This window comes from Micromys minutus (genome assembly GCF_963924665.1).
Source record: "Micromys minutus genome assembly, chromosome: 12".
NCBI lineage: Eukaryota > Metazoa > Chordata > Mammalia > Rodentia > Muridae > Micromys > Micromys minutus.
This window is the reverse complement of record NC_137981.1, coordinates 13,400,869-13,426,299: the sequence shown is the minus strand read 5'-3', so window position 1 is coordinate 13,426,299 and position 25,431 is coordinate 13,400,869. Positions and strand designations below refer to the sequence as shown.

The 25,431-nt window shown below is 50.3% G+C and overlaps 3 protein-coding genes across 5 annotated transcripts; 2 read left to right on the top strand and 1 right to left on the bottom strand.

The window, feature by feature from the left end:
- Nucleotides 1-849: 849 nt before the first annotated feature.
- Nucleotides 850-4,808, bottom strand: PSME2 (proteasome activator subunit 2). The gene is made up of 11 exons (XM_080926041.1): nt 4,694-4,808; nt 4,359-4,391; nt 3,892-3,954; nt 3,634-3,720; nt 3,500-3,530; nt 3,318-3,415; nt 1,801-1,869; nt 1,593-1,660; nt 1,392-1,446; nt 1,059-1,145; nt 850-974 (listed from the first exon to the last, which is right to left on the bottom strand). Exons 1-11 carry the CDS (start codon nt 4,739-4,741, stop codon nt 894-896), a joined length of 720 nt encoding a protein of 239 aa, XP_080782167.1. The 5' UTR covers nt 4,742-4,808; the 3' UTR covers nt 850-893.
- Nucleotides 4,809-5,633: 825 nt separating this feature from the next.
- On the top strand, nt 5,634-16,753 carry RNF31 (ring finger protein 31). Of its 2 annotated transcripts, none has more exons than XM_080926657.1 (21): nt 5,634-5,920; nt 6,017-6,163; nt 6,309-6,464; nt 6,672-6,731; nt 6,831-6,900; nt 7,528-7,705; nt 8,528-8,903; nt 9,057-9,344; nt 9,568-9,816; nt 9,901-10,086; nt 10,201-10,407; nt 11,877-12,050; nt 12,133-12,231; nt 12,317-12,406; nt 14,219-14,333; nt 14,441-14,559; nt 14,802-14,915; nt 15,057-15,114; nt 15,749-15,845; nt 16,291-16,459; nt 16,565-16,753. In XM_080926657.1, the coding sequence occupies exons 1-21, from the start codon at nt 5,732-5,734 to the stop codon at nt 16,616-16,618; spliced, it is 3,195 nt and encodes a 1,064-aa protein (XP_080782783.1). In that variant the 5' UTR covers nt 5,634-5,731; the 3' UTR covers nt 16,619-16,753. The 2 variants fall into 2 exon arrangements, with proteins under 2 accessions (XP_080782783.1, XP_080782782.1); XM_080926656.1 differs by having other exon boundaries at nt 9,054-9,344.
- Nucleotides 16,754-17,080: 327 nt separating this feature from the next.
- IRF9 (interferon regulatory factor 9) lies at nt 17,081-22,950 on the top strand. Of its 2 annotated transcripts, XM_080926659.1 has the most exons (10): nt 17,081-17,284; nt 17,516-17,584; nt 18,051-18,231; nt 18,526-18,709; nt 18,846-18,919; nt 19,074-19,218; nt 19,311-19,382; nt 20,216-20,557; nt 21,426-21,541; nt 21,667-22,950. In XM_080926659.1, exons 1-10 carry the CDS (start codon nt 17,160-17,162, stop codon nt 21,748-21,750), a joined length of 1,392 nt encoding a protein of 463 aa, XP_080782785.1. In that variant the 5' UTR covers nt 17,081-17,159; the 3' UTR covers nt 21,751-22,950. The 2 variants fall into 2 exon arrangements, with proteins under 2 accessions (XP_080782785.1, XP_080782784.1); XM_080926658.1 differs by lacking the exon at nt 17,516-17,584 and having other exon boundaries at nt 17,143-17,270.
- Nucleotides 22,951-25,431: the final 2,481 nt, after the last annotated feature.

Genomic DNA, 25,431 nt, shown 5'->3' with positions numbered 1-25,431 from the left:
ACTGATCGGGGAGTGAGAGATAAAGGCCAATCCCACCCCAGTACTGTCCAGTAGGTGGCAGTATGTTCCAGTTTGATACCTTTCAAAGACCTCTCTCCTCTCTGCCAGCACTGAGAAATAAATCTCAGGGTAACCGCATTTCCTCTCAAGCTTGCTCTCAGCTCCACAACTGTTCCTTCTTCATTCCCAAACCACAGCTACAAAGCCTGACTCGTCCTACTTTGCCCCAAAACCTCTAACATGAAGCCCTCATGAGATCAGATTGAAATACCCTTGGCATATTCTAAAATAGGGAATTCCTGCATGGTTGACAAGGCATGCAAACTTCTACCTTGTTCATTTTTGGTTTGTTCGGTTTTTTGTTTTGTTTTTTTAATTTCGAGAGCCCTTGCTGGCCCCCCAACTTGATATGTAAACCAAGGTAGCCCAGAACTCAAGAGAACCATTACTTCTGGCTCCAAGTGCTGAGATTAAAGGTATTACCGTGGCCTGCTCTACCCTGATCTTTAGAAGGATCTGTGAAAACCACAGTGGACCTGGGGCCCATCCTCGACTTCCTGGAGCCCTCTCCCACTTAATCTTTTAATTTTTATCTCATATGATGAATGTTTTGCTTGCCTGTATGCCTGTATATTGTGTGTACATATCTGGTATCTGCAGAGGTCAGAAGAGGGTGTCCAGATCCCCTGGAACTGGAGTTATTAGTCATCTTGTGGGTGCTGGGAATCGAACTCGGGTCCTCTGGAAGAACAACTGGTGCTCTTAACTCTGAGCCATCCCTCCAGCCAACCTTCTCCCACTCTCATTACCATACAGACACTGGAGGCTCTCAATGAACAACACAGGTAATATACACAAAGTAAAAATCATTTATTTTCCTTCTAATCCTCAGCTCAGTACATAGATGGCTTTTCTTCACCCTTTGGGTTGACAATTTTCTCTAGGTTGCTGCTGATGATATGATAAAGCTCAGCCTGGAGGAAGGCCAGAAGAATGAAGTTAGGTTCTGGGCTTCCCACACCCCCTCCATCACTTCCCTCAGCTAACTCCATACTTACATAGAAGGCCCTCAGGTCCAGCACCATGGCCCTAAGCGCCCCATAGGCTGCTTCATCTCTCTCATGCACCAAGGCTCGGTAATCCATCTGGGATGCAGGAGGTAAACTGAGTCAGCACCATGGGAAGGTGGGACATTTAACTTTGATTCTCACATACAGGAGAGATAATTGACTAGAAGGTTAGCCCCATCTTAGCACCAACACACACAGAATTAAGAAACGTGCCAGGGACATTGAACCCTAATTGGTTCTCCTTTATGGAATAAGTCAAATTCCACCGCAATTCCACCCCTGGCCAGCCTCAACGAAAGGGCTAGTAGATTGTGCACTCACTACATGGGTGTCCTTGGAGGCCTTGGCTACAGCATCCCCACGTTCTGAGAAGTATCTGTAAGGAGTAAGGATGTATGAATGGAGTTGGACGGCCACATGTACCCCCCTCCCCATCTCCCATTGCTCTGAAGGAACTTCCTCGATTGAGAATACTATGGAAGTGTCCCTATAGGGTCCCTGGGTCCCTGCAGCTGCTCTCACTTGGAAATGGTCGTCTGGAAAGCTTCTACTTTGGTCTTGACAGCATTCACTCTCTCCAGCACCTTCTCCTACAGTGACATGAGAAACAAAGACAATACTTCACGTCCCCTTTATGGTTTCTTCTTCCTCCCACCTCCTGGTTATTGCCTTGCCTCCATCCCTCCCTCTCAAGTCTGTCCCCACCCTGTCTTCAGTCACCAATTCTTACCTGAATTGCCACCCCAAAATCATTTCCATCCTCGATCTTGGGGATCAGGTGCTGGATCCATGTGATTACCTATGTTAAAAGGAACACTCACTCAACAAACCTACTGGACTCCTAATAGCCCACTTCTTTACTTAAAATTTATTATTTTTTAAAGATTTATTTATTTATATGTAAGTACACTGTGGCTGTCTTCAGACACACCAGAAGAAGGCATCAGATCTTGTTACAGATGGTTGTGAGCCACCATATGGTTGCTGGGATTTGAACTCAGGACCTCTGGAAGAACAGTCAGTGCTCTTAACCAGTGAGCCATCTCTCAAGTCCCTATTATTATTTTATCTTTTTACATTTGTATTTTTCATAATACCCTTTAATAGTTTGGCTGTGTGTATGTTTATGTACCACGTGCGTGCCTGGTGCCCTCATGGGCCAGAAAAGGGTGTTGAATTCCCTAGGAACTGGGGTCACAGATGGTTGTGAATTGCTCTGTGGGTGCTGGGAATCAAAAATGGGCCCTCTAGAAAAATCAGACAGTGCGATTAACTTCTGAGGCATCACTCCCTTCCAAACCAAGATGGAGGACTCTTTTGTTTGTTTGTTGATACAGGGTCTCTCTATATAGTCCTGGCTGTCTTGGAGTTCGATATATAGACAAGAATGGCCTTGACATCACAGAGACCCTCTCTGCCTCTACCTTCCAATTATGCTAGTCTTAATAACAGCTATGTCTAACTGAGCACTTATTATGTGCTAGGTGTCATATTATAAATTATTAATTTCATCTAATCACTGGCCACCTTTCAAAACCTCTGCTCTTACTGTATTCATTTAACATAGGAAACAGCTAAGTCACAGAATATCTAAGAGAGCTAGATAAACGACAGAATCGGGATCTGAGTCTAGCTTCTTTCTAGGGCTCACGCTCATAAACCAAATCACTGTAGTACGTCACCTACGCTGTGTACCTAATACGACAGGTTGAGGTTACAGAGGTGGCTACAACTCAGTCTCTCGATTTAGAGGTAGCATTGTGATGCCACACAGAGGCCAAACAAAACGACAAGAGCAAAGGCCATCTAAACCCGAAGGGAGATGACAGTGGGAAAAATGCTTGTTGTGCACACACACATACACAAGGACTTGAATTCCAATTCCTAGCACACCCACGAAAGCAGGGCATAGTGGAGTACACTGTAACCCCAGTGCTTGGGGGCAGATTCTAGGAGGCTCCCTGGTCATCCACTATAGCCAAACAGCAAGTTACAGATTCAATGAGACAGTGCTCCCTTCTGCCCCCATCCAACCTGATGCTCACCTCTGGCTTTGCACTTACACTCGATGGTGAACATACCCGAATATGCCCAGGTGCACACAAACACACACCCAATTAAAAAGCAGGTAGAGAAATCCAAGACACAAAAGTCGGTTTTCTTATTAAAAAGGAGGTCTCGGCATCTCTGACTTGACCACAGCTTTGCTGTGCTTCTCTTCCCGCCTCCTCCAGGCCCCAGGCTTACCAGAATGCACTTCTCTTTGAGGGTCCAGACTTCTGGCTTAACCACTGCAAGGAGGGCCAGCAGCTTCTCATTCCCGGGGAGGAAGCCACACTTAGGGACTAGGAAAAAGATGGGAATGAGGTCTTTTCTGTTACCCACATCCCTGTGCCAGTCTCCCTCCTAGTCACCTAGGTCTCCATTACCTTCTTTCTTCTCCTGCTTGTCCGTTTCCATCTAAGGCAAAATGGAGGAAGGCAGATTTAGAACACTCACGGAGGCTACGGTGGTGTCGCTACCTCTGGCTTACAGTTCAGGCTCCGCACACTGAATGCCTTACCTCATCGTCCTTGGGTGGGGGATCTGGGATAGGGATGTCCAGAGGAGCCCGGAGGGAGGAGAGGTCCACCACATTGAGGGAATCCTCCTGTAGAATTTATGCTCAGACACGGTCCAGCCTCCTCCCTTCACCAGCCACAGTTCACCTCTCCCTCCCAACCCAGGCTCAAGCCTTACTAAGTTCCCAGCGCGCTGATATCACATCAGATGGGTGGCGAGAAGTACCAGGAGATGGAGCAGAGGGGTGTATACTACTCACCTGCAAGAGCTGACTCAGGGATATGATTTTCCGTGGTAAGAAAGTACAGAGGAAGTCATCAGCCTGCAAGTTACATTACAAAAATAATCATGCGAGGTGTCCGGTGAGATGTATGAGAAGTCGGCCCTTGGAAACGACTGGGTCCAAGGCTCACAGATTAGGAAACCATAGCCCTGGAAATAAAGGGACTTGCCCATTCTCATGGAGGGCAGCAGTAGGGCCATGGGGGTTTTCCCTTTGAGCGCCATCTTTACCTCTCCATCCAAGGAGGGCGGGGGAGTGGCAAGAGTAGAGTTCTAAGAGTGATCAGATTACAAGTAGAATCAATTCATTCCAGTTCGCCTTGGGTAACCGTGAAGGTTCGGAGACACCAAAATTTAGGGTGAACTGGTGGATGACTCAGAGGTTGTGGCCCTGGAGTACTGTGCTAAGGCTCTGGGTCAAACCGTTTGAATTCAGAGACTTACCTCCTGGAAAAGATTTTGTCTGAAGACATCTACCTGCACAGAAAGCAGTAGCAGGTTAGAGGTTTCGGCTGTAAAGAATGAGGGCCCACTCCCAACCTGGGTGCCCTCCAACTGTAGCTCAAGCCTGTCCCACAAAGCTACTTTTCACTGGAGGACCCTGCTCAGTGCACGGATTGGCCAAAGGACATGGCACTGGCAATCGCCGAGCAGAAGTGAAAGAAAGCTCTAAAGAAAGAGGCCGGAGGAGTTCGCTCGCAAGGCCTTGGTGCCCAAGAGAACCGAGCTTTACCTCCGTTAGGACTCTTCCCCCCTTCCTGGCTTCGGTTCCCATTTACCTGTTTACGGGCTTCTCCACTCAAGCGAACCCCACAAGGCTTGGCCATGCTTCCCCCTGTTGCCAGCTCTCCAGTCCGGGCTAACAACCCCAGCTTTCGCTTTCACTCTCCAGGCCCAGACCCACCCCCCAGCCACGCCCCCTCCTTTTCCCCCTCCTCCTGGCAGGCCACCAACTGTGAGTAGTACCCCTTCAGCCATTCCCAGCTAGTTGCCACTAGGAAGGGAGGTGTGGGTTTGATCACCGGGGGTTGTCCAAGGGAGGGGCTAGGATAAAGCGTGGGACAGCGGAGTCTCGTAAGGAGGCAGCCTCTCGAGAAGGGCGGAGCTTATAGCACGGACCGTCCAGGGGAAGTACTGGACTGAGAGAGTGGGACAATAGGAAAAGGGGCACCCAGAGGCGGGGTTCCATGAGGTTAGACTTTGAGGAGGGGACCGAGTAGGATCCGAGAGAGTAGAAAGGACAGGAAGAAGGAAAGCCTGGCAGGATGGAAGGGAGCAGCGGGAGCGGGGCTGCCTTCCCTTCAGGACAGGCTAGAGGAAGGCGGAGCCCGCCTGAGCCGGGCTAAGGACAGACAGAGCCAGTCCCCGACCATGTGGGGTTTCCCCGCTGGGCACTGGAACAGAACCAACATTGTAGAAATAAAGATAGGAACGCTTCGGGAAAACTTAACCCCACACATGGGAGGTGGGTCCCTCCGGAAGGGGAGGGATAGCCTGAGGGAAGGCGAAGACCCGAAGCTGACTGAGGAAAAAGGTTCCGTCGCATTATGGGCGGAGCCGGGGCCGCAGTTTCCCCATTGGCGGCCATATGGCCCCCCTTTCCTGATCACAGTTTTTCCGTCACTCTGAACCCGCCTTTTCCTCTAAAGTGGTCCACAGTCCCGCCCTCTCTGCCAGGACTTCCTGTTCCCGGTAACCCTGGCCGTGGCTGGGGCAGAGCGGGGCGGTGGCTTGAGTGACCCCGGCTGCTGTGGCGCCGCGCGCACCTGCGCCCGCCCCTGGAGGGCAGCAAAGCTGAGCCTGTCTCCAGCCTCAGGATGCCGGGAGACGAGGAGCGAGCCTTCCTGACGGCCCGCGAGGAGCTGGCGAGCGCCCTGAGGTGGGATTCTGCGCAGGTATTTCCCCTGGAGCAGCTCACGCCGCTTCTGGCCACCTCTCTGCCACCAGCCTCCCGCTACCTGCAGCTGGACGCCGGACGTCTAGTCCGCTGCAACGCTCATGGGGAGGTGAGGACAAGCCCGCCCGGCGTACCATGGAAGGGGACGTAGGCTCAGAAGCCGGGTGGGCTAGGCTCACAACTCTGCTTTTCTAAATGCTCCCAGCCTCGAAACTACCTCAACACTCTATCCACGGCCCTGAACATCCTGGAAAAATATGGTCGCAACCTCCTCAGTCCACAGCGGCCCCGGTATTGGCGCTCAGTGAAGTTTAATAACCCTGTCTTTCGCAGCACGGTGGATGCTGTGCAGGTGAAACCCTTGGGCCTTATTGGGGAAGGGAGCTAGACCTGTGCTTGGGGTTGGCCAGAAGGGCTTGAGGGTGTGCTGAGTGGGGGACCAGCTCTATTGCCTAGGAGGTCTGTTAGATGGTGACCCGGACCTGAATGTGTGCCAGGGTGGCCGGGATGTGCTACGATTGTATGGCTATACTGAGGAGCGCCCAGATGGATTGAGTTTCCCCGAAGGGCAGGAGGAACCAGATGAATACCAGGTTGCCACAGTCACACTAGAAGTATTGCTGCTTCGCACGGAGCTCAGCTTGCTGTTGCAGGTAAGGTGGCCATCTGACCCTAAGGTCTTTTAAGTACTAGACTGGGAGCCCCACCTGATTCAAGGCACTTTGAAGCCCTCCCCCCCGTGGGGAATTCTGTTCAACAGTCTGGAAGCTTCTGCTACACCTCCCTCTGGAACGTTAGGGGATCAGGACTTACAAGGAGAACTTTGTTCAAGTTGGGAATTCTTTTCATCTTGTTTGCAGAATAGTCATCCAAGACAGAATGCACTGGACCAGCTGCTAAGAAACAACGGTGAAGATGATGTAAGGAAGACAGAAAGGGTGTTGTTAAACAAGGAAACTGAGTTTATGGGATTTTGTGTCCCCCCAACACTTGCCTGTTCTCTGCTCTTTCTTTCTCAGATGCTGCAGCTTTCAGAATTTCACCCCCTTTTGAGGGAGATTGTTCCTGGTCCTCTCCCCTCTGCCCCAGGTATTGTATGGTCCTTTATGGGAGAAAATATTAGACTCGAGTTGACGAAGATTTAGGATAGACTTATTTACTTATGTATATAAGCATTCTGTTTGCACGTAAGTCACCATGACAGAAGAGGACATCAGATGGCTGTGAGCCACCATGTGGTTGCTGGGATTTGAACTCAGGACCTCTGGTAGAGCAGCCACTGCTCTTAACCCCTGAGCCATCTCTCCAGTCCTTGTATTTGCGTTTTATTTCCAGAGATTAAAGGCTCCTCCCTCGCCCCCGTCCGACACTATGGGTCCAGATGTTGTAAAGGACAGTTTTGTGACTTGCCCTAACCCATAGCAGATTTAAGTGTAGCCTGGTCTTTTCTCCTCTAATCTTATTTTTAGTTGTGGGAGGTGGATGTGTGGATATGTGCATGCAGGTGCAGTCGCCATGGAAAGATCCCTCTGGGGCTGGAGTTACAGACAGTGGTGAGCTGCCAACACAAGTTCTGGGGATCAAACTGCAAGAGCAGTGCTTGATCCTAACTGCCAAACCGTCTCTCTCACTCTGTTGACAGCTACATAGTGACTCCATATCCTGGCTGGAGTGTGTATGCTTGCTAAGTTTTACCCTTTTGATTCATGTTTCCAGGCTCTACTCCTGGTCCCTGCTTTCTCTGTGGTTCTGCCCCAGGCACATTGCACTGTCCAGCCTGTAACCAAGCCGCATGCCCCGCCTGTGACCTTTTGTTCCATGGGCATCCGTCTCGTGCGCATCACCTTCGCCAGGCCCTGCCTGGGGCCCACCAGACCACCAACCTAAGCTCTAGGTGAGAGGCTTTCTCTTCTTTTTTTTCTTTTCTTTCTTTTTTTTTTTTTTAAGTATAGAGTTTATTCAGGGCATGGGGAGGGGGTTTAAGAGGGTAGTAGAGGCAGAGAGAGAGAGGAGAGGAGTAGAGGCCGGCCATGGGCAAGTGGGTGGGGGTAAGGGAATGGGGAGAGAAGGGACAAAGGGAAAGAGGGCAAGAGGGGTTTCTCTTCTTGGTAAGAGGGAAATTAAGAAGAAAAATGAACATTACTTGAGTATCTATCATTTGCCAGGTTCTCTTTCTCTTTTTTTTTTAAAGATCTATGTATTTATTAAATAAAAGTACATTGTAGCTGTCTTCAGACACACCAGAAGAGGGCATCAGATCCCATTGTGAGCCACCCTGTGGTTGCTGGGATTTGAACTCAGGACCTCTGGAAGAGCAGTCAGTGGCCATCTCTCCAGCCACCAGATTCTCTATTAAAGAGTGTTTTATAGAGAACAGCCCTCAAGGAAATTATAGACATAAACACTAAGCTAGTAGCAGTCACAATAAGACAGATTGTCATGATACACAGGTAGGTAGGAGATGGATTGTCTGAAGATCACCTCACTCAGTGTTTCAAACATCTAACATGATGTTAAGAGATTGCCTCCTGGAAGAAGTTGTCTATAATCCATCATTCAAACACTGAATCATATGTGGGGATGGGCCTGTTGGAGACAGAACAGCAATCACAACAGCCAGAGCCATATGTTATGACTCGCCTATGGGAGAGGCAGGGGTGAGGGGACTCGGGTACTAACTTTACCTCAGCTGACCGTGTCTGCTTTTCTCTTACAGTTTACCTGCCTCATCCCAACCACGGCCCCACTCCTCCCTGGCCCTGAGAGATAGCTCTCTTTCTTCCCCCGACCCTGCAAATGCTTGTTTGCCCTGGCACTGTCCTGCCTGTACCACACTAAACGAGCCTTGGGCAGTGTTCTGTGCAGCCTGTGGACAACCCAAAGGCTGTAAGGTGCCGGGAATTGAGGGTTCCCAAGGAACTGGGGGCCTGGAACTTGAGCCTGCGCGGGATCAGTGGGCCTGCCAGAGCTGTACCTTTGAGAACGAGGCAGCAGCTGTGCTCTGTGCCATATGTGAGCGACCTCGGCTGGCACAGCCTCCCAGCTTGGTGGTGGATTCCCATGATGCTGGTGTTTGCCAAAAGTCCCTTAAGGTAACCCATCCCTGGCCTTCCCTGCTCCTCTTAACCGCAAACTTTCTAAATCTACATCCTGTCTTCTTTTGGTCTCCCTAGTATTTCTCTGTATCTCTGTCATGAACCTTTGTTACACAGTCAATAGGATAACTCTCTCTACCTTTCCAGCAGGAGGATACTTTGCTCTCTGCTGCCCAGTCTCAGGTGTGGTACTGTGATCATTGTACCTTCTGCAATTCAGGCCCTGTCTGGGTGTGTGCTATGTGCAACCGAACTCGCAGCACCATCCCTGTACAGCACGCCCTTCAGCCCTATCTGAGCTCTTTAGAAAAGGGACTTCCAAAGCCAGGGTCCTCACAGCACCCCAGTTCCTCCCTGCCTGCCTCCTGTGGAGACCCAGAGAAGCAACGCCAAGATAAGATGCGGAAGGAAAGTCTCCAGCTAGTGAACATGATCCAGGTGATGACTGGGCCTGGGCTGGCAGGGAAGGAAGATGCCGTAGACTGTTAACATTCTGTTGTCGATGCCTCACTCTGAAAGCTTACCAAAGGGCAGTCAGCATGCTGTGCACAGGTCACATGATCAGTATTTCCTGGCTGGACCACTGTTGGTCAGGCTAAGGGTGAGCAGAGTTCCCTTCCTGATGTGGCTCTTCTGTTGTCTGGATTCGACTGTTCTTTAGGAAGGGGAAGTTGCAGGCGCCAGTCCAGAAGAGATCTTCTCAGCTTTACAATATTCAGGCACTGAGGTGCCCTTACAGTGGGTGCGTTCAGAGCTGTCCTACGTCCTGGAGATGGTGGCTGAGCTAGCTGGACAACAGGATCCAGGGCTTGGTGTCTTTTCCTGTCAGGAAGCCCGGAAAGCCTGGCTTGATCGTCATGGCAACCTTGATGAAGCTGTAGAGGAGTGTGTGAGGGCCAGGAGGCGGAAGGTACCATTATGCTGGGGGTGGCCTGGGTTGAGAGCACCAGAGTCTCTTTCTTGCTTTATATTTTCTCACTGTTTTGAAATGCAGGTGCAGGAGCTCCAGTCCCTGGGCTTTGGGCCTAAAGAAGGGTCACTCCAGGCATTGTTCCAGCATGGGGGTGATGTGGTTCGGGCCCTGACTGAGTTACAGAGACAGCGTCTGGAGCCCTTCCATCAGCGCCTGTGGGACAGAGAACCTGAACCCACTCCCTGCTGGGATGGGCTGGACAGACAGGTACTGGGAGTAGGCAAGCCCTAGTACCCCACTTAAAGGAAGAAGAGAAAATTTGAGGGGGGAAGATCCTGGGGCTCTGACAACCACTGTGTCTCCTCCTGAATCACCTTGCAGAGCCTGGTCAGACGCCTTCTTGCAGTCTACACACTCCCCAGCTGGGGTCGGGCAGAGCTGGCGCTGGCGCTGCTGCAGGAGACACCCAGGAACTATGAGTTGTTGGATGTGGTGGAGGCTGTAAGGCACAGCCAGGACCGGGCCTTTCTGCGTCGACTGCTTGCTCAGGAATGCGCTGTGTGCGGGTGGGCCCTTCCCCGCAATCGAGTAAGCCTCTTTCTACCTAGTGCTCGGCTTAGAGTGATAGCTCCTGGTGAGCAGCCTCCTCATCCCGGATACCTTGTTCTCCACTCTTACCCATACATACATCGCGCTGAAGCCTTCTGATGAGGATCAGGAGCGCCCCATAAGAGAAATGTTCAAACCTTCAGACATTGTATTGACCAGCTTACATAGAGAAAACGTTTATTTTGGCATGCTGTTTTTTGAGGTTTTAGTTTTTCATCTGGTGGTTTTGTTGTTTGGGCCTGTGCTGGCACGTCAGGGAGAATTTGTGTCAGCAAAAACACCAAGCTCATGGCCAGGAGAAAAGGAAGATAACGGGGTACTGCAGCCCTCTCAGGGCATGTCCTAGTGACAGAAGACTTGGGCCCCCTCCCAAGCACCCCACTTTTGCTAGCTGTATGCTGCACACCTTTGAGCCTAGCTCTCGGGAGGCTGAGAGGCAAGCAGATCTCTGAGTTTGAGGTCATTATGTTCTATATAGAGAATTCTAGACTTCCCAGAGCTACATGGAAAAAAAAAGTTAAAAGATGATCTAAACTATCGCAATAGTATAAAAAAGTCATACTAAGCTTGCTGCTCCTCTCTCGGTGCCTGTTGTCTGTATATGCACAGGGTTATTTTGAGGTGAATCACAAATATCACATGGTCTTTGTAAGTATTTTAGTATATATCTCTAAAAGAGAAATGTTTGAAAATATAACTACAGCAATCACGCCAACAGAGAGTAGCGATTGAAGATTTTTTTTAAACTATGTTTGTGTGTTTGTTTATGTCGTGTGTGTGAGTGCCCGTGGGGGTCAGAAGATTCCAAATCTCTTGGAACTGAAATCACAGCTGTTTGGTAAGAGGTGATCTTAGATGAGCTGACCCTCCTGCCTCCGTGGTCCTAGTGCTAGGCTTACGGGCAAGTGCTGTCACATGACAACGCACTGAGGATTAAACGCCTTCATGTGTGCTTTGTACCCAGCACAATAATCTTGGCTGTCACAGTATCTAGGTGATAGAAACAAGCCTTTATTATATTCCGGGCTCCACGTAATCTAGGTCAAAGGTGGCAGTTCTTCAGGTAAATACAGTCTATCTCAGTCTTTCAGTCTTACTCCATGTGGTTTTGGGGTTTGGGTTTTGAGTGTGTGTGTGTGTGTGTGTGTGTGTGTGTGTGTGCATATATATAATTGCCTTTCACTTTTGATTAAATGTAAATGCCTCAGAGACACACATGCTGCTTTCCTTTAGATCTCACCATTGCTAGCTGCCCTCCATCTTGCTGTCTTTAGGTGGCTGCCTGGGACTTCTAGGCGCTGGAGTTTGCTATTCTCCCCCACTTAATTAGACCTTGGTTTTTCAGTGTATCCCTGAATCATGTAATTATTGTGTATCCTGTAGATTACTGACCCTTCCCAGGGCTGACAGAAGATTCCTCTTTCCCCCCTCTCCCCTCCCCACTGTAGATGCAGGCCTTGATCTCCTGTGAGTGCACCATATGCCCTGAGTGTTTCCGCCAACATTTCACCATTGCCCTGAAGGAGAAGCACATCACAGACATGGTGTGCCCTGCCTGTGGCCGCCCTGACCTCACCGATGACGCGCAGTTACTCAGCTACTTCTCCACCCTTGACATCCAGGTACTACCGGCCACTAAGGTTTAAGTGGACTAGGCTTTGAACCAGTTTCTACCCATCCACCACCTCTGCATCTTGTCCCCAGCTCAGAGAGAGCCTAGACCCAGATGCATATGCCCTGTTTCACAAGAAGCTGACCGAGGCTGTGCTCATGCGAGACCCTAAGTTTTTGTGGTGTGCCCAGGTAAGCCTGGCAAACAGAATCTACTGTGGAGGGGCAGCAGTGTTACCGCGTCAGGTCTTGACTAGCTTTATGCTCTGGTATTCAGTGTTCCTTCGGCTTCATCTATGAACGGGAGCAACTGGAGGCGACATGTCCCCAGTGTCACCAGACCTTCTGTGTGCGCTGCAAGCGCCAGGTGAGTCACACGTACCCTTTCAGATGTGTTGACTAAACTATTGCCAGGTACTGTCTTAGTCTCGGGGAGTATATTGGTAGACAAAATGGTCATGCTCTCTGAGCATCAAAAGCTGACTGGGGACCTAGAGATATAAAGCAATCAGTAAAGTGCTAGATGACCTGACTCACGAGAAATTGAGTACTGTCCGCAGAACCTTTTCACACCAACAAACTGGTCAGGGCTGGAGAGAGGGCCAGGAATTAAGAGGCCTGGCTGCTCTTCTGGAAGGCCTGGGTTCAGTTCCCAGCCTGTGCATGGCATCTCAGACCTGGGGGTAACTCCAGTTCCAGGGGATCTCACATTCTCTTCTGGTTGGGCATGATATATAAGTACACCATAGATTCTTCAGACACACCAGAAGAGGGCATCAGATCTCATTACAAAGAGTGGTGAGCCACCATGTGGTTGCTGGGATTTGAACTCAGGACCTCTAGAAGAGCAGCCAGTGCTCTTAACCACTGAGCCATCTCTCCAGCCCAGTTCTTTTCCCGGGACTCACATAGTGTAAAAGGAGAGAACTGACTTCTACTAGTTGTTGTCTGCTTATTGTTTTTGCTCTTTTCAAGACAGGATTTCTCTGTGTAGCCCTGGCTGTCCTGTAACTTTCTCTGTAGACCAGGCTGTCCTTGAACTCAGAGATCAGCCTACCTCTGCCTCCTAAGCGCTGGCATTAAAAGCAAACACCATCACTATATTGCTAAAATTAATTAATTTTTAAAACAAAAATTTAATCTGGGTAGTGATGGCACGGACCTTTAGTCCTAGCACTTGGTAGGCAGAGGCAGGCAGATATCTGTGAGTTCCAGGACAGCCTGGTCTACAGAGCAAGTTCTAGGACAGTCTAGGCTACACAGAGAAACCTGCCTTAAGCCACCCCTCCCACCTCCACAAAAAAGAAAAATGTAAAGCCACCTGTGGCGGAATACACCTGTAATTCCAGCACTGAGGGGCTGTGTTGACAGGCGGCTCTCTGCACCTGCTGGCCGTCACCAGATCCTGGTTGTGTTCCAGGCCAGTGAGATACCTTGTCCCAAAAAGAGGTGATCCATTGGCCTCCACACACACGCATACACAGGTGTACACTCATACACAGAGAGAACACAAAGCTTCCTAGGTGAGGAGTCAGGCTTGGAGAAGGAGAAGAGCATGGAGGAAGAGAGGAGAGTGGGCATAATTACACACAAAGTCCTGTCAAGATGTGGGTAGACGCTGAGTTGAGAGCAGCTAGGTCCCTGGGAGCCATGGTTGGAGCTACAAGAGGGAAGCCTTTGAGGCCAAGTGACACGGGTGCGTGGCTTTTATTTTGAGACTAAGCACAAAGAGTGACACTATCATTTATTTGTCTTCTACAAGGTTGGCTTGCTACCAGAACCCTTGCATCTGTGTCACAGAACAAAACGATACCCGTGGTCCTGCCCCTTGACCTCGGGGTTAGCATGCTAGCTGCACCACGGAAGCTCCCTGATACCTGCATTGAAAGTGGAGAGTGGGGTGGGGTGAGCAGGCGGTACTGGAAGGAGGATTGACAGTTACCTGGAACGAGGTGTAGCGGTAGGCACAGAGAGGCTAGGTCTGGAGGGGAACAACCAAGGCCTGTGGGTGTGTACTGGTGTGGGGAAACGAAGAAGGGTGGCCCTCACTTTTAGGATCTTAGTGACTGGTGGGCAGCTGTGATGTGAGCAAGCTGGGACCACTGGGTGTGAGTGGTTGGACCAGGGTAGACCAGGGCATGGGCCCAGCGTCTGTCACAGCCTCCTTCCCTCCTGCCAGTGGGAGGAGCAGCATAGAGGGCGGAGCTGTGAGGATTTCCAGAACTGGAAACGCACCAATGACCCAGAGTACCAGGCCCAAGGCCTCGCAATGTACCTTCAGGAAAACGGCATCGGTAAGGCTACCCCCCCAGCCTCCGCTCATAGTCCGACCGGCGGCAGCTTCCCCTGGAGGGCCCGGGTGTTGCGGTGTTACCCTCACCCTGAGCTGCTGCCCTTACAGACTGCCCTAAATGCAAGTTCTCGTACGCACTGGCCCGAGGAGGCTGCATGCACTTCCACTGCACACAGTGTCGTCACCAGTTCTGCAGCGGCTGCTACAATACCTTTTACGCCAAAAACGTGAGTTCCGAGAGCGAGGGAAGAAGAGAGGTGTGGAAGGCTGCCAGGGGGCCTGAGGGGCAGGGGCCAGGGAACAGAGAGAGATAGTAGGATAGAAAGCATCTCTGTCCCCTTCTCCACTTTGCTAGATCCAGACTTGTTCTGTCTCTCCTTTCACGCCCACGCCCCCTTGCACGGGGGTTCTTGAAAGTCCGGGACCCCAACAGTTTCTGACTTCCTTCTCCTATCTGGGTTTTTACCAGAAATGTCCAGACCCTAACTGCAAGGTGAAAAAGTCCCTGCATGGCCACCACCCTCGAGACTGCCTCTTCTACCTACGGGACTGGCCTGCCGCCCGGCTCCAGAAACTGTTGCAGGTCAGAGGCGGCCACCTTGCTGGGCGGGCAGGTTGCTAGGAGACAGTACACGGTGGGCTAAGGGTGGGAAAGACTGAATGCTGGGAAATGGGACAGTGGCTGGATCGAGGGCAACAATGCCCCGTCTCTACTTCTCCCTAGGACAACAATGTCATGTTTAATACAGAGCCTCCAGCTGGGACACGGGCAGTCCCTGGAGGTAAGTGTCAGACGAACCTCTGGAGTGTCGATGGTAGACTGGGCTCCCATTGTGATGGGTAAAGATAGGGGAAGCTTGGGTCTGGGGTCATTTGCCCATTTGTATGGTCCTTAACCTCTCCCTGCCTGTTTCCTCTCATTAAATGAGGATAATAGCCACCTAACGGCTAAGCTGTGTTGTGGAAGGCATCATTAAAGCACTTGCCCCTTAAGTGTCTGCTCATGTTCTTTAATGGTTAAGATTCATTAATTAACTCTGAGTAATTAATGATGCCGGCCAGTTGTTTCAGGTTCGAGGCTACAGTTTTAGGTCCTGTGCTGGTAATAAAAGATGTTGAGTAAGGTTCTAACCTGCCCTGCTCAGGTTGGCTGTGCAGAAGCTAAGTAACAACCAGGAGAACAGTTTTAAGAGCATGTGACGGGCCAGCCAAAGCTACATAGACACACACAAAAATGGTGATTATGGACCATAAGCTGCTTTGGTGAAAAGTAGACAGCAAGATCCTCACCCCATTTCTTAGTCACTGTGCCTCTGAAACCATCTCCAAAGTACAGTGTAACTGCTTCTGCTCAAGCAGAACGTCCTGGACTCTGCGCCCCCACCCAACATGTACTCCTTCCTTCCTTTCTCTTAGGCGGTTGTCGAGTGATGGAACAGAAGGAGGTTCCCAGTGGGTTCAGGGATGAAGCTTGCGGCAAAGAGACTCCACCTGGCTATGCCGGCCTGTGTCAGTGAGTACCTGCCAGCGCATGAGGGCTAGGCTACCCAGGTAGTAAGGTGGGGTCTCTGTGGCCAGTTGGGTCCTTCACAAAGTAGGGAGGGGGCCCCTGGCCAATCACGTGAATGGGTAGTGACGGGCAGCGTCAGGTACTGATCGACACCGGCCACAAGGACAGCAGGCAGAGGAGCTAATAATAGTCTTGCTCATGTACGAATCCCAATGTGGTCTAGGGAGACAACTCTGTTGGTAAAAAAGTTACTTAGTACCAAGCATGGGACCAGGGTTCTGTCCCCAAAACCCACACAGTGAAAGAAAAGAGAAAACCGTCTCACAAGCTGTCCCCCAGCTGGCACGTGCGGGTGGGTGTGTTCGGCATGACTGTAAGGACGAGGTGTTAGGCTGCTGTGGTTAACATTAAACAGGAGAATAAATGCTCTGCCCCCTCATCTCCCCAGGGCACACTACAAAGAGTATCTTGTGAGCCTCATCAATGCCCACTCACTGGACCCAGCGACCCTGTACGAAGTGGAGGAGCTGGAGACAGCCACTGTACGCTACCTACATTTACCTCCCCAGCCCGCGGATGGAGAGGATATGCCCACTTACCAGGCCCGGTTGCTACAGGTAGCGCTGTCACGCCCAGCTTTTCCTCTGCCCTTCCAAAAGTCACTGGGACAGCCTCTTTCTCCACTACAGGCTTCCAATGTCATTGTCCTCTGTCCTTTGCAGAATCTGAGAGAAGAGGTACCCTTGGGACAGAGTATTGCCCGCAGAAGAAAGTAGCTGAGCGCCGGGTCCTGATGGGACTTCTGACCCAGCCCTCAGCAGCAGTTCCAGCACCAATAAAGAAGCATCTTATGGCCTAGGCTTCTTGGTGGTCCTTCTTCCTGGCCTCAGCATCTTAGGGGCATTAGGGAAAGGGAGGGGGCAGAAGAACAATCTTATTAGACCGGCCCCTTGCAGCCTACCATCCACCCACCCCTGGGCTCCCGGCCAGGAAGAAACGGAACGCCACGGGCCAACAGCAGAGACCCTCCAAATCTAACCACCAGACGTGGGCTCAGCTTTCTCCTTAAACGTCACCTCGGCCGCTCTGAGATCACCTAAAATATACTAAGCAGACACTGTAGGGAAAGCACGCGTCAGTCTCCAGGTCGAGCTGGAGGCTGCCTTCCCGGGAAGCAGACACTGGGAGTGGTTCTGGGAGGAAGGCGGAGTCTGACGGAGCCACAGGCCCAGGGCCGTTCTGCCGAAAGCCTCGGATGCTGCTTCCCTCTGGTGGCATCCGCTTGCCCTGCAACTCAGACCACGTGATTTCTAGGAAATGCACCTCCCAGGAGGAGAACTGAAACTTAGGGTGGGGACTGTAGAAAGGGGAGGAGAGATCAGAAACGGTCCACCACAAGCCGAGCCTGGGACAGCGTTGGTCGTTCAGGTAAGAGCAACTCTGTAGGGGGATTAGCTGGAAGCAATGAGGGGGCTGCTGAGGGCTCCCAGGGCCCTGTGCTACAGGGAGAGTCGGAGGCTTGTGAACCAGAAAATAGGTTTCGCCCAAGAGAGAAACTGATACCGAACCTGAGGACCGGGACAGGAGGGACTGCTGCCAACTGTTGAGGAAGGTCCTTTGCTGGGCCTCAGTTGACCTTTGTTTTTCTTGCCTCCGGCCCTGCCCACTTTTACTTCAGCTCCGCCCTTGCCCCCAGCTACTGCCCCACCTACCCCTCTAGCAGAGAGGATGATAGTGAAATGGTCTGTAGGCTGAGGAGATGTTAGAGCAAATGTCTCCTCTGTAGATGCTTGGGCTCTAAACAGTCGATTGCAAGGAACAGGTGATTAAGGGAATTCTCCCAAATAATAAATGTCTGAAACACTTCAACTTACTAAGACCAACGTCCGAGGTTTCCTTTCAGGTGTAATGACTTGGAATATTGGAAAGAAATTTTAAGAAATAGTTTCCACCTCAGAGAATGATTCTAGAGAGAAGGGAACACAGAAGGGTCTTCAAGGAAGGGCTGTTGCCTGAAGCTGCCCGGTGGTCAGGGTTAGCAGGTGCTTCCCGAGTTGTTGGCATGGCGGCACATATCCCAGTACTCGGAGGCAGGTGGATCTCTGCGTTTAAGTCCAGATTGGTGTTTATAGTGAGTCCTAGAACAACGGTGAAATCCTGTCTCAAAATTAAAAATTGTTCTCTTACATATCCCGCTCCCTCTTCTAGGATGGCCTCAGGCAAAGTACGCTGTACCCGAAAGCTGCGGAGCTGGATAGTGGAGCAGGTGGAAAGCGGGCTGTTCCCAGGGGTGTGCTGGGATGACACAGCCAAGACCATGTTCCGGATTCCCTGGAAGCATGCAGGCAAGCAAGACTTCCGAGAGGACCAGGATGCTGCCATATTCAAGGTGAGAGTTCCTGGAGCCGCCATCCCTCCAAGAAAAGGATCTGTACTGGTGTGTGTATCCCAAAGCACTTTAATCTGTCTGGGGTTCGGATGAAGGAAATACTAGAAAGTAGAATCAACTATGTCACTTGGAGAGCTACTGTCAAAAATTTCTAAGGCTTTCAAGCCGGCGAGAAGAGAATGCAAACCCAGTGTAGGCTTATCTGATTTCAAGCCCTGACAGTTGATCAGGCCATTTGGAGGGACATATCTGGGTTATGCAATGCTTTCTTTTCTTCATTTCATCTCTTCCTAGGCTTGGGCACTGTTTAAGGAGAAGCACAAAGACGGGGACATAGGGAACCCTGCTGTCTGGAAGACTCGCCTACGCTGTGCCCTCAACAAGAGTTCTGAATTTAAGGAGGTTCCTGAACGGGGTCGCATGGACGTTGCTGAGCCCTACAAAGTCTATCAGATTCTGCCGGCAGGAACCCTCCCTAGTGAGTGTCCCTTGCCCAGCCGCTCCTGGAAGAAGCTGACCGGCCTTCCTGGGCTCTCTAGTCCTGCCCAGCTCTTTGTTGCTTCAGATACTTACTCCCCCACTAACTTCTTTTTCTGCCGGCAACATTTCCACAGCCCAACCAAGAGACCAGAAATCACCATTCAAGCGAAGACTCAGTTCTGTGTCACCGGAGAGGGGAGAGAATAAGGTAAGGAAGAGGACCACCAAGAACTTGACCCTCACTTATCCCTTCAAGGCGCCCTGGACAATGTGAGTGCTCAGGAAAGGGAATAGGGGGGTCAAAGAGCGGGATAGTATGATCAGAGGGAGGGACGTGCCATCGGGAGATGTTGTGTCTGTAGGAAAATGGGGTTGTAAACCACTCAGCCAGTGGTAACAATGGCGGTGGCGGCCGTGGCGGTGTCAGCAGTAACAGCAGTGGCGGCGGCGGCAGTGGTGGTGGCTGCGACGGCGGTGGCGGCAGCGGTGGCTCTAAGCTAGAGGAAGGTACAGCACCTTCTCCCCTACCTCTATGTCTCTTGCACATTTTCTCTCAGCCTCTTCAGTCCCAGTGATCAGTGCCTTTGCCTCCTGTCCAGGAGCTGGCACAAATGAAGCCACCATTCAAGAGGACCCAGTGTTCATGGACCATCAGCTTCCTCTGAACTCAGGTGTGTGGCCTTTCTGACCCTCCCCTGTTCCCTTCCTCTTGGATCTGCTTCCTCTGACCGTGCCTGTGTTGTCTACTCAGCGAGGCTTATAACAGGGCCCAACAACTTATCCCAGAAGAACCACTTCTACGAATTGAACACTGCGTGTGGCTGAACATACTTTACAGCGCTTTTTCTCCTCAGTAAAAACACCTTAAGTACTGTGTTCCTAGAACAGCCACATTGAAAGGTCTGTTTCTTTGTCATCCAGAAAAGCCAGTCTGTGAGGCCTTCTTGTACACCATGAGCAACTAAGCTCTGACGGGCATGGCTCCTGAGTAGCCTAGAGGAAGGAGGAAACCATCCATGTGGGGAAAGGCACCTTCTTTTTCCTTTTTTTATTTTTATTTTTATTTTTATTATTTTTTTAAAGACAGTCTCATAGAGGCAGACTGACTTCAGACTCACTGTAGTCAAAGATGGCCTTGAATTCCTGATCCTCTTGGGATTACAGATGTGCTGCCGTGTGAGTCTAAGGGTTTATGCAGTACTGGTGACTGAACCTGGCCCGGGCCTTAAGCATGTCAGGAAACCATTCTTTCAACTGAGCCACATTATCAGACAAAAGGAACCTTCTATAACTAAAATGGAGCTGCCTTAGCCCTTCGGCCTTGTGCTTTCTTGGATTCCTGCTCTAGACCTGTTTTCCCGTTAACAAAACAAGGACACGGAGCTACATGGAACTTCACTTTTCTAAAGCCTTGAGTTGCTCAGTTTCCCTTGGGGAGGAGGGCCTCTTAGCAACCTGCAGCTTCCTCCTGGACCTAATACAGCTGGTGCTTCTCTGTCCCCAGACTACTCGCTGCTGCTCACCTTCATCTACGGTGGGCGTGTGGTGGGTGAGACCCGGGTGCACAGCCTAGACTGTCGGCTTGTGGCTGAGCCCTCAGACTCAGAGAGGAACATGGTGGAGGTGGTGTTTCCCAAACCTGACTCACTGGAGCCCATCCAGCGTCTGCTGAGTCAGCTTGAGAGAGGTGTCCTGGTGGCCAGCAATTCCAGAGGCCTCTTTGTTCAGCGCCTGTGTCCCATCCCCATCTCCTGGAACGCACCTGAGGCCCCACCTGGGCCTGGGCCTCATCTGCTGCCCAGCAATAAGTGTGTGGAGCTCTTCAGGACCACATGCTTCTGTAGAGGTAAGGTTGTCCCAGGTGCTCTGCAGAGGCTGGGCACCTTAGCCCCTCCCCTTGTTATCCCCTGGGCCTGACGTGGGTTTCTTCACCACCCTCCCCAGCAACACGTCCTCGCTGCTTGTATGTTCCACTCCGGCAGGCCTTCCCTTGCCAAGGCCATGGTAGACGAGTTCAGCTGGAGTTCAGCACATAAGCGACACATTTTGGGGGAAGCAACATGGATATATGAATGTGTACTGTTGAGTTCACGTGGATTTTTAAGCCCTGTGATCGTCTCCTCATACGTTGGCACACATAGCTCTGTGGAAGAGCCCAGACATCTTACCCACACTTGCCCCTCTGTACCATCTCTGCCGTACTGTAAGCATCTTCTAAGACTCCCCTCCTCTGTCCGCTCTTCAGATTCCAGTTATAGCCGCTAAGTCTGAGCAGAGGAGTGGAGAGAGGACATGGAGGACAGGGTGTGGGTGTCCCTAGGATCATGGTGTCCTAGTATTGGTAGAGTACACAAGCAGCCAAGGGGTTGGTAGGCAGGGCTTCTGCTTCTAAGGACTGTGAGTCTCTCAGCGAGAGCATCTGCTACTATAACCTGTCTTTCCTGCAGCTGCAGAGAGAGCAGCATTGTAGCCTTGGGTGGCCTTGTCACCCCAGCTTTCCATGCATCTGGCTCCCCAGGCCATGTCATTTCACTCATGGTCCTCACACCACTCTGGGTGGCCTGGAACTCACTAAGTACATCAGGATGCTTCAAACGTGGGGACTCTGCCACCCCAGCCTGCGTGCTGGGACTACAAGCTTACCCCATCATGCCTGGCCATGTACCACCATGCCTGTCCTTCTTCCCTCCAATCCTTGGCCCTTTTTCTTTCAGATTTGGCCCAGTACTTCCAGGGCCAGGGACCCCCACCCAAGTTCCAAGCAACCCTGCATTTCTGGGAAGAGAGTCCTGGCTCTTGCCATACCCAAGAGAATCTTATCACAGTGCAGGTAAGTTCAGCCCCAGGACGGAGCTCGATGTTGATTCATCTCAGATAACTCTCCCTGAGGGAAAGGGGTTCCAGGGTGGTGGCTGTCCCTACACTGAGGCCTTTTTCTCACTTCCTCTTGTACAGATGGAGCAGGCCTTTGCCCGGCATTTACTAGAGAAGATTCCAGAGGAGGAGAAAGCTGCCTTGTTCCTCTTACAGCACACATAACACCCACCTGTGGCTCTCAAACCCTGATCCTGGGTCGCCGTTGAAATAGACTTGTTCTCTACACTGTTGGTCTGCCTGCCTTTGTGATGATTCTTTATCACTGTGGGTCATCCAATGTGACCAAGAGAATGTGCAAGGGTAATTTTTACCCTTAAAAAATTATCTTGAGAGCCAAACTTGTTGGTGAATATTTGTAATCTCAGCACTTGGGATTATGAGTTCAAGGGTAGCCTGGGAGAGACTGCTATTTCCTCATTTGAAAGCTGTATCCTCTTTCATCTCTAAGGAACTGGAAAGCTCCAGAATGTGTGATCTCAAAGGGAATGTTGCTCTCCTCCCAATCCCTAACTCTAAATGTACGCACTTTATATGTATATATATTTTTTTCCTTCAGTCCTCACTAGACTGAAATAAAATGTTGCTGGGTTAGGTAGTACACACTCGGGCACATATGAGGCAGAGGCAGGAAGATTGTGAGTTCGAATTCAAGGCTGACGTTGGTGACACTGTCTCCAAAAAAATAAGTCAAAGCTTTCTAAGAGACAGACCAGGGAGAGGGTAGCAGCGGTTATGAGGAGTTTTGAAGGTGGTGACTAAGGTACTCAGCTTCTGTGTTGTCCATCATGGCGTTTTGGGTTTCTTTGCTTTCTTCTGACCATAGGCCTAGCCAGAATGCCATAGTCTCTAACACATAGTGATTCTCCTGCCCCAGCCTCCTCTGAGTGCTGGGGTTCCGGGTATATACCACCATGCCTCCCTTTACTCTTTCTTCACATTGACCTTCCCATCCCCCCTTTTTTTTTCAGACTTGACCTGGTACTTCCAGGGTAAGGGGCTCCCCACCCAAGTTTCAGGCAACCAAGATTGGATGGTCAATCTCTAAGTTTGCCCACAGGCAAACTGCACTAGAGCCACGCACTGGTTTGAATGAGATTAGCCTCCAAACACTCATCTGTTGAATACCTGGTCCTCAGTTAGTGGAACCATTTGGGAATGATTAGGAGGTGTGATGTTGGATGAGTTGTGTCACTGGCTGTGGGCTTTGAGGTTTCCAAAGATCCCTGCTGTTCCTAGCTAGCATTGTGTGTGTGTGTGTCATGTTGTAAATCAGATGTAAACTCTCAACTCCAGTAGCATTTCTGCCTGCCTACCTGCTGCTGTTCTCTGCCATGACAGTCATGGACTCTAACCCTTTAGAAATGTGAGCTCCAAATTAAACTTTTTCTTTTTAACTTGCCTTGGTCATGGTGTCTACTACAGCATTAAAAAGTAACTTAAGAGAGCCACCAGCTTCACCTGGAAGATTCTTGGCTCCAGGTTTTTGCTTCAAGAATGTGCCTACCTAGAGATGATCCCTGGACTAGAAGTCTAAACCAGGAGGAGACACGGGAATTATGGTCCAAACCTTCAGGGCATAAGAGGAGAGGGAACCTGAGGGGAAGAGTTGCAGTACTTCCCGTGTCTGCTGCTGCAGATATTGTAGAGACTGGTAACTACTCACATGAGTGAAGGGCACTCCTAAATTAGATTTCTCTCTACTGCGCCCCACAAAAGGCAATCTGGACTAGGCCAGGCATGGTGGTTCGTGCCTATAACCAACCCTACTTGGGACATGGAGGCAGGCTGCCAAGAACAGCTAGAGCTGGCATCTTCATGGCTGTGACAGAGGTAACACTTTGCCCTGGCAAAGGCACAAGCTGACCCTGTAAATGTGAGAACCGAGTGCTCAGTATAGTTTAACAGCACTTGAGATACAAGGATGGAGGGCAGCGACGCTGGCCAAGTGACAGACAGCAGTGGACGGTCAAGGTCAGCAAGGAACCAAGAACAAGTCAGAGCTGGAGAGAGGGACCCCAGCGACGCCTAACTGGGTGGGCAGCCCAGTATCTCCCTGATTTGGCCGAGCCGACATGCCCAGAGCACGTTTGATGTCTATTGGCCCTAGTGATGTCTATCCCTGAGAGCTGACCGCTCTCAACCAGTTGCCTCACCTTTCATCCAGTTTCTGCTACAGCCCCATGAAAATCCTAGACAAGGAAATTCAGTGGCTTTTTTTCTTCTTAGAATCCCTACCCACACTCAGGACTCTCCCGCTTTTCCTGAATTTCTCTTTTTCATTTTATTTCTTATTTTTATGTATCTCTCTTTTTTAATTTTATTATGTGTATAGGAGTTTTTGCCTACATGTGTCTCTGTACCATATGAATGCTCATGGAGTCAGGGCGAGGACATCAGATCATTTAGAACTGGAATTACAGATGTCTGTGAGCTGCCATGTAGGTCCTCTAGAACAACGTGTGCTCTTAGCCTCCCAGACATCTCTTCATCCCCGCTCTTCTGCGACTTTAATAAAGCTTGCCTCTGCTTCGCATTCTCCCACAAGAGTCTCCCACTGTTCCAACCTGACCTTTGGACATCTTTGAGTGTCTGACATCTTAGGAGCTCGAGCCAAGAACAACTAGGCCAAGAAAGAGCCTGTTGTTCTCCAAAACCATCAGTTCCACTGTTAGCACATTGATGTCATTATCTCGAATCTCTTTGGTTCTTTTCCGGTTGTCTCTGTTCTCACCCTTGTCTGCCTTCAGCCTGTTCTCAGCACAGTGTGCAGAGAACCTCTTAACACTCATCTGGTCATTCCACTCCTGTGTTGAAAGCCCACCTTGTCTCCTGACTCCCTCAAGGTGACAACTAAGATTCTGAAAATGACCCCCAATGTTATCCAGTCCCCAGCCTCTTCCCCAGCCTTACCCTTGACCCTTCTTACCCATACTGCTTCGCTCTAGGCTCCTTGAGTCCACTAAACATTGTTACCTCAGAATTTCATTTGTTTGTACTTCTGCCTATAATACTGTTCCTTGCTGGCTGGGGGTGCAGACCTTTAAACCCCAGCACTGAAAATAGAGGTAAGGGGGCTGGAGAGATGGCTCAGAGCTTAAGAGCACTGACTGCTCTTCCAGAGGTCTTGAGTTCAAATCCCAGCAACCACATGGTGGCTCACAACCATCTGTAATGAGATCTGATGTTATCTACTGGTGTGTCTGAAGACAGGACAGTGTATAACATATAATAAACAAAATTTAAAAAAATAGAGGTAAAAGATCTCTGTGAGTTCAGGCCAGCCAGGGCTACATAGAGAGACATTGCCTCAAAAGTCCAAATAGTAATGATAAAATAATATAATTTTCCTGCAGGCAGTTATGTGACCTGTCCGTTCATTTCAAAATCCACCTCTCTAGAGGTCCCCTAAATGAATCCCACATTAAGTCATCTACATTTTCTTATGGTCCTTCTCCTGTTCCTCATTCAACCTTATTTTTTTTCTTTTTAATTTCTACTATTTTTAAAAAAGATTTATTTATAATTATATCTATATGAGTACACTGTAGCTGTTTTCAGACACACCAGAAGAGGGCATCAGATCCCATTACAGATGGTTGTGAGCCACCATGTGGTTGTTGGGAATTGAACTCAGGACCTCTGGAAGAGCAGTCAGTGCTCTTAACCACTGAGTCATCTCTCCAGCCCTAATTTCTACTATTTTCTAAATATTTATTTATTTTATGTATGTGAGTACACTGTAGCCATCTTCAGACAGAAAAGAAGAGGGCATCCGATCCCATTACAGATGTTTGTGAGCCACCATGTGGTTGCTGGGATTCGAACTCAGGACCTCTGGAAGAT

Coding starts and splice junctions, on each gene's coding strand:
- PSME2 (XM_080926041.1), bottom strand. CDS start 4,741: ATGGCCAAGCCTTGTGGGGTTCGCTTGAGTGGAGAAGCCCGTAAACAG. Junction 1,447..1,592: donor TTCCAGACGACCATTTCCAA/GTGAGAGCAGCT, acceptor TACTCCTTACAG/ATACTTCTCAGAACGTGGGG. Junction 975..1,058: donor TGGACCTGAGGGCCTTCTAT/GTAAGTATGGAG, acceptor GCCTTCCTCCAG/GCTGAGCTTTATCATATCAT.
- RNF31 (XM_080926656.1), top strand. CDS start 5,732: ATGCCGGGAGACGAGGAGCGAGCCTTCCTGACGGCCCGCGAGGAGCTG. Junction 9,817..9,900: donor TGAGGGCCAGGAGGCGGAAG/GTACCATTATGC, acceptor TTTGAAATGCAG/GTGCAGGAGCTCCAGTCCCT. Junction 14,916..15,056: donor GGCTCCAGAAACTGTTGCAG/GTCAGAGGCGGC, acceptor ACTTCTCCCTAG/GACAACAATGTCATGTTTAA.
- IRF9 (XM_080926659.1), top strand. CDS start 17,160: ATGCACCTCCCAGGAGGAGAACTGAAACTTAGGGTGGGGACTGTAGAA. Junction 19,219..19,310: donor TGGCTCTAAGCTAGAGGAAG/GTACAGCACCTT, acceptor CCTCCTGTCCAG/GAGCTGGCACAAATGAAGCC. Junction 19,383..20,215: donor TCAGCTTCCTCTGAACTCAG/GTGTGTGGCCTT, acceptor CTCTGTCCCCAG/ACTACTCGCTGCTGCTCACC.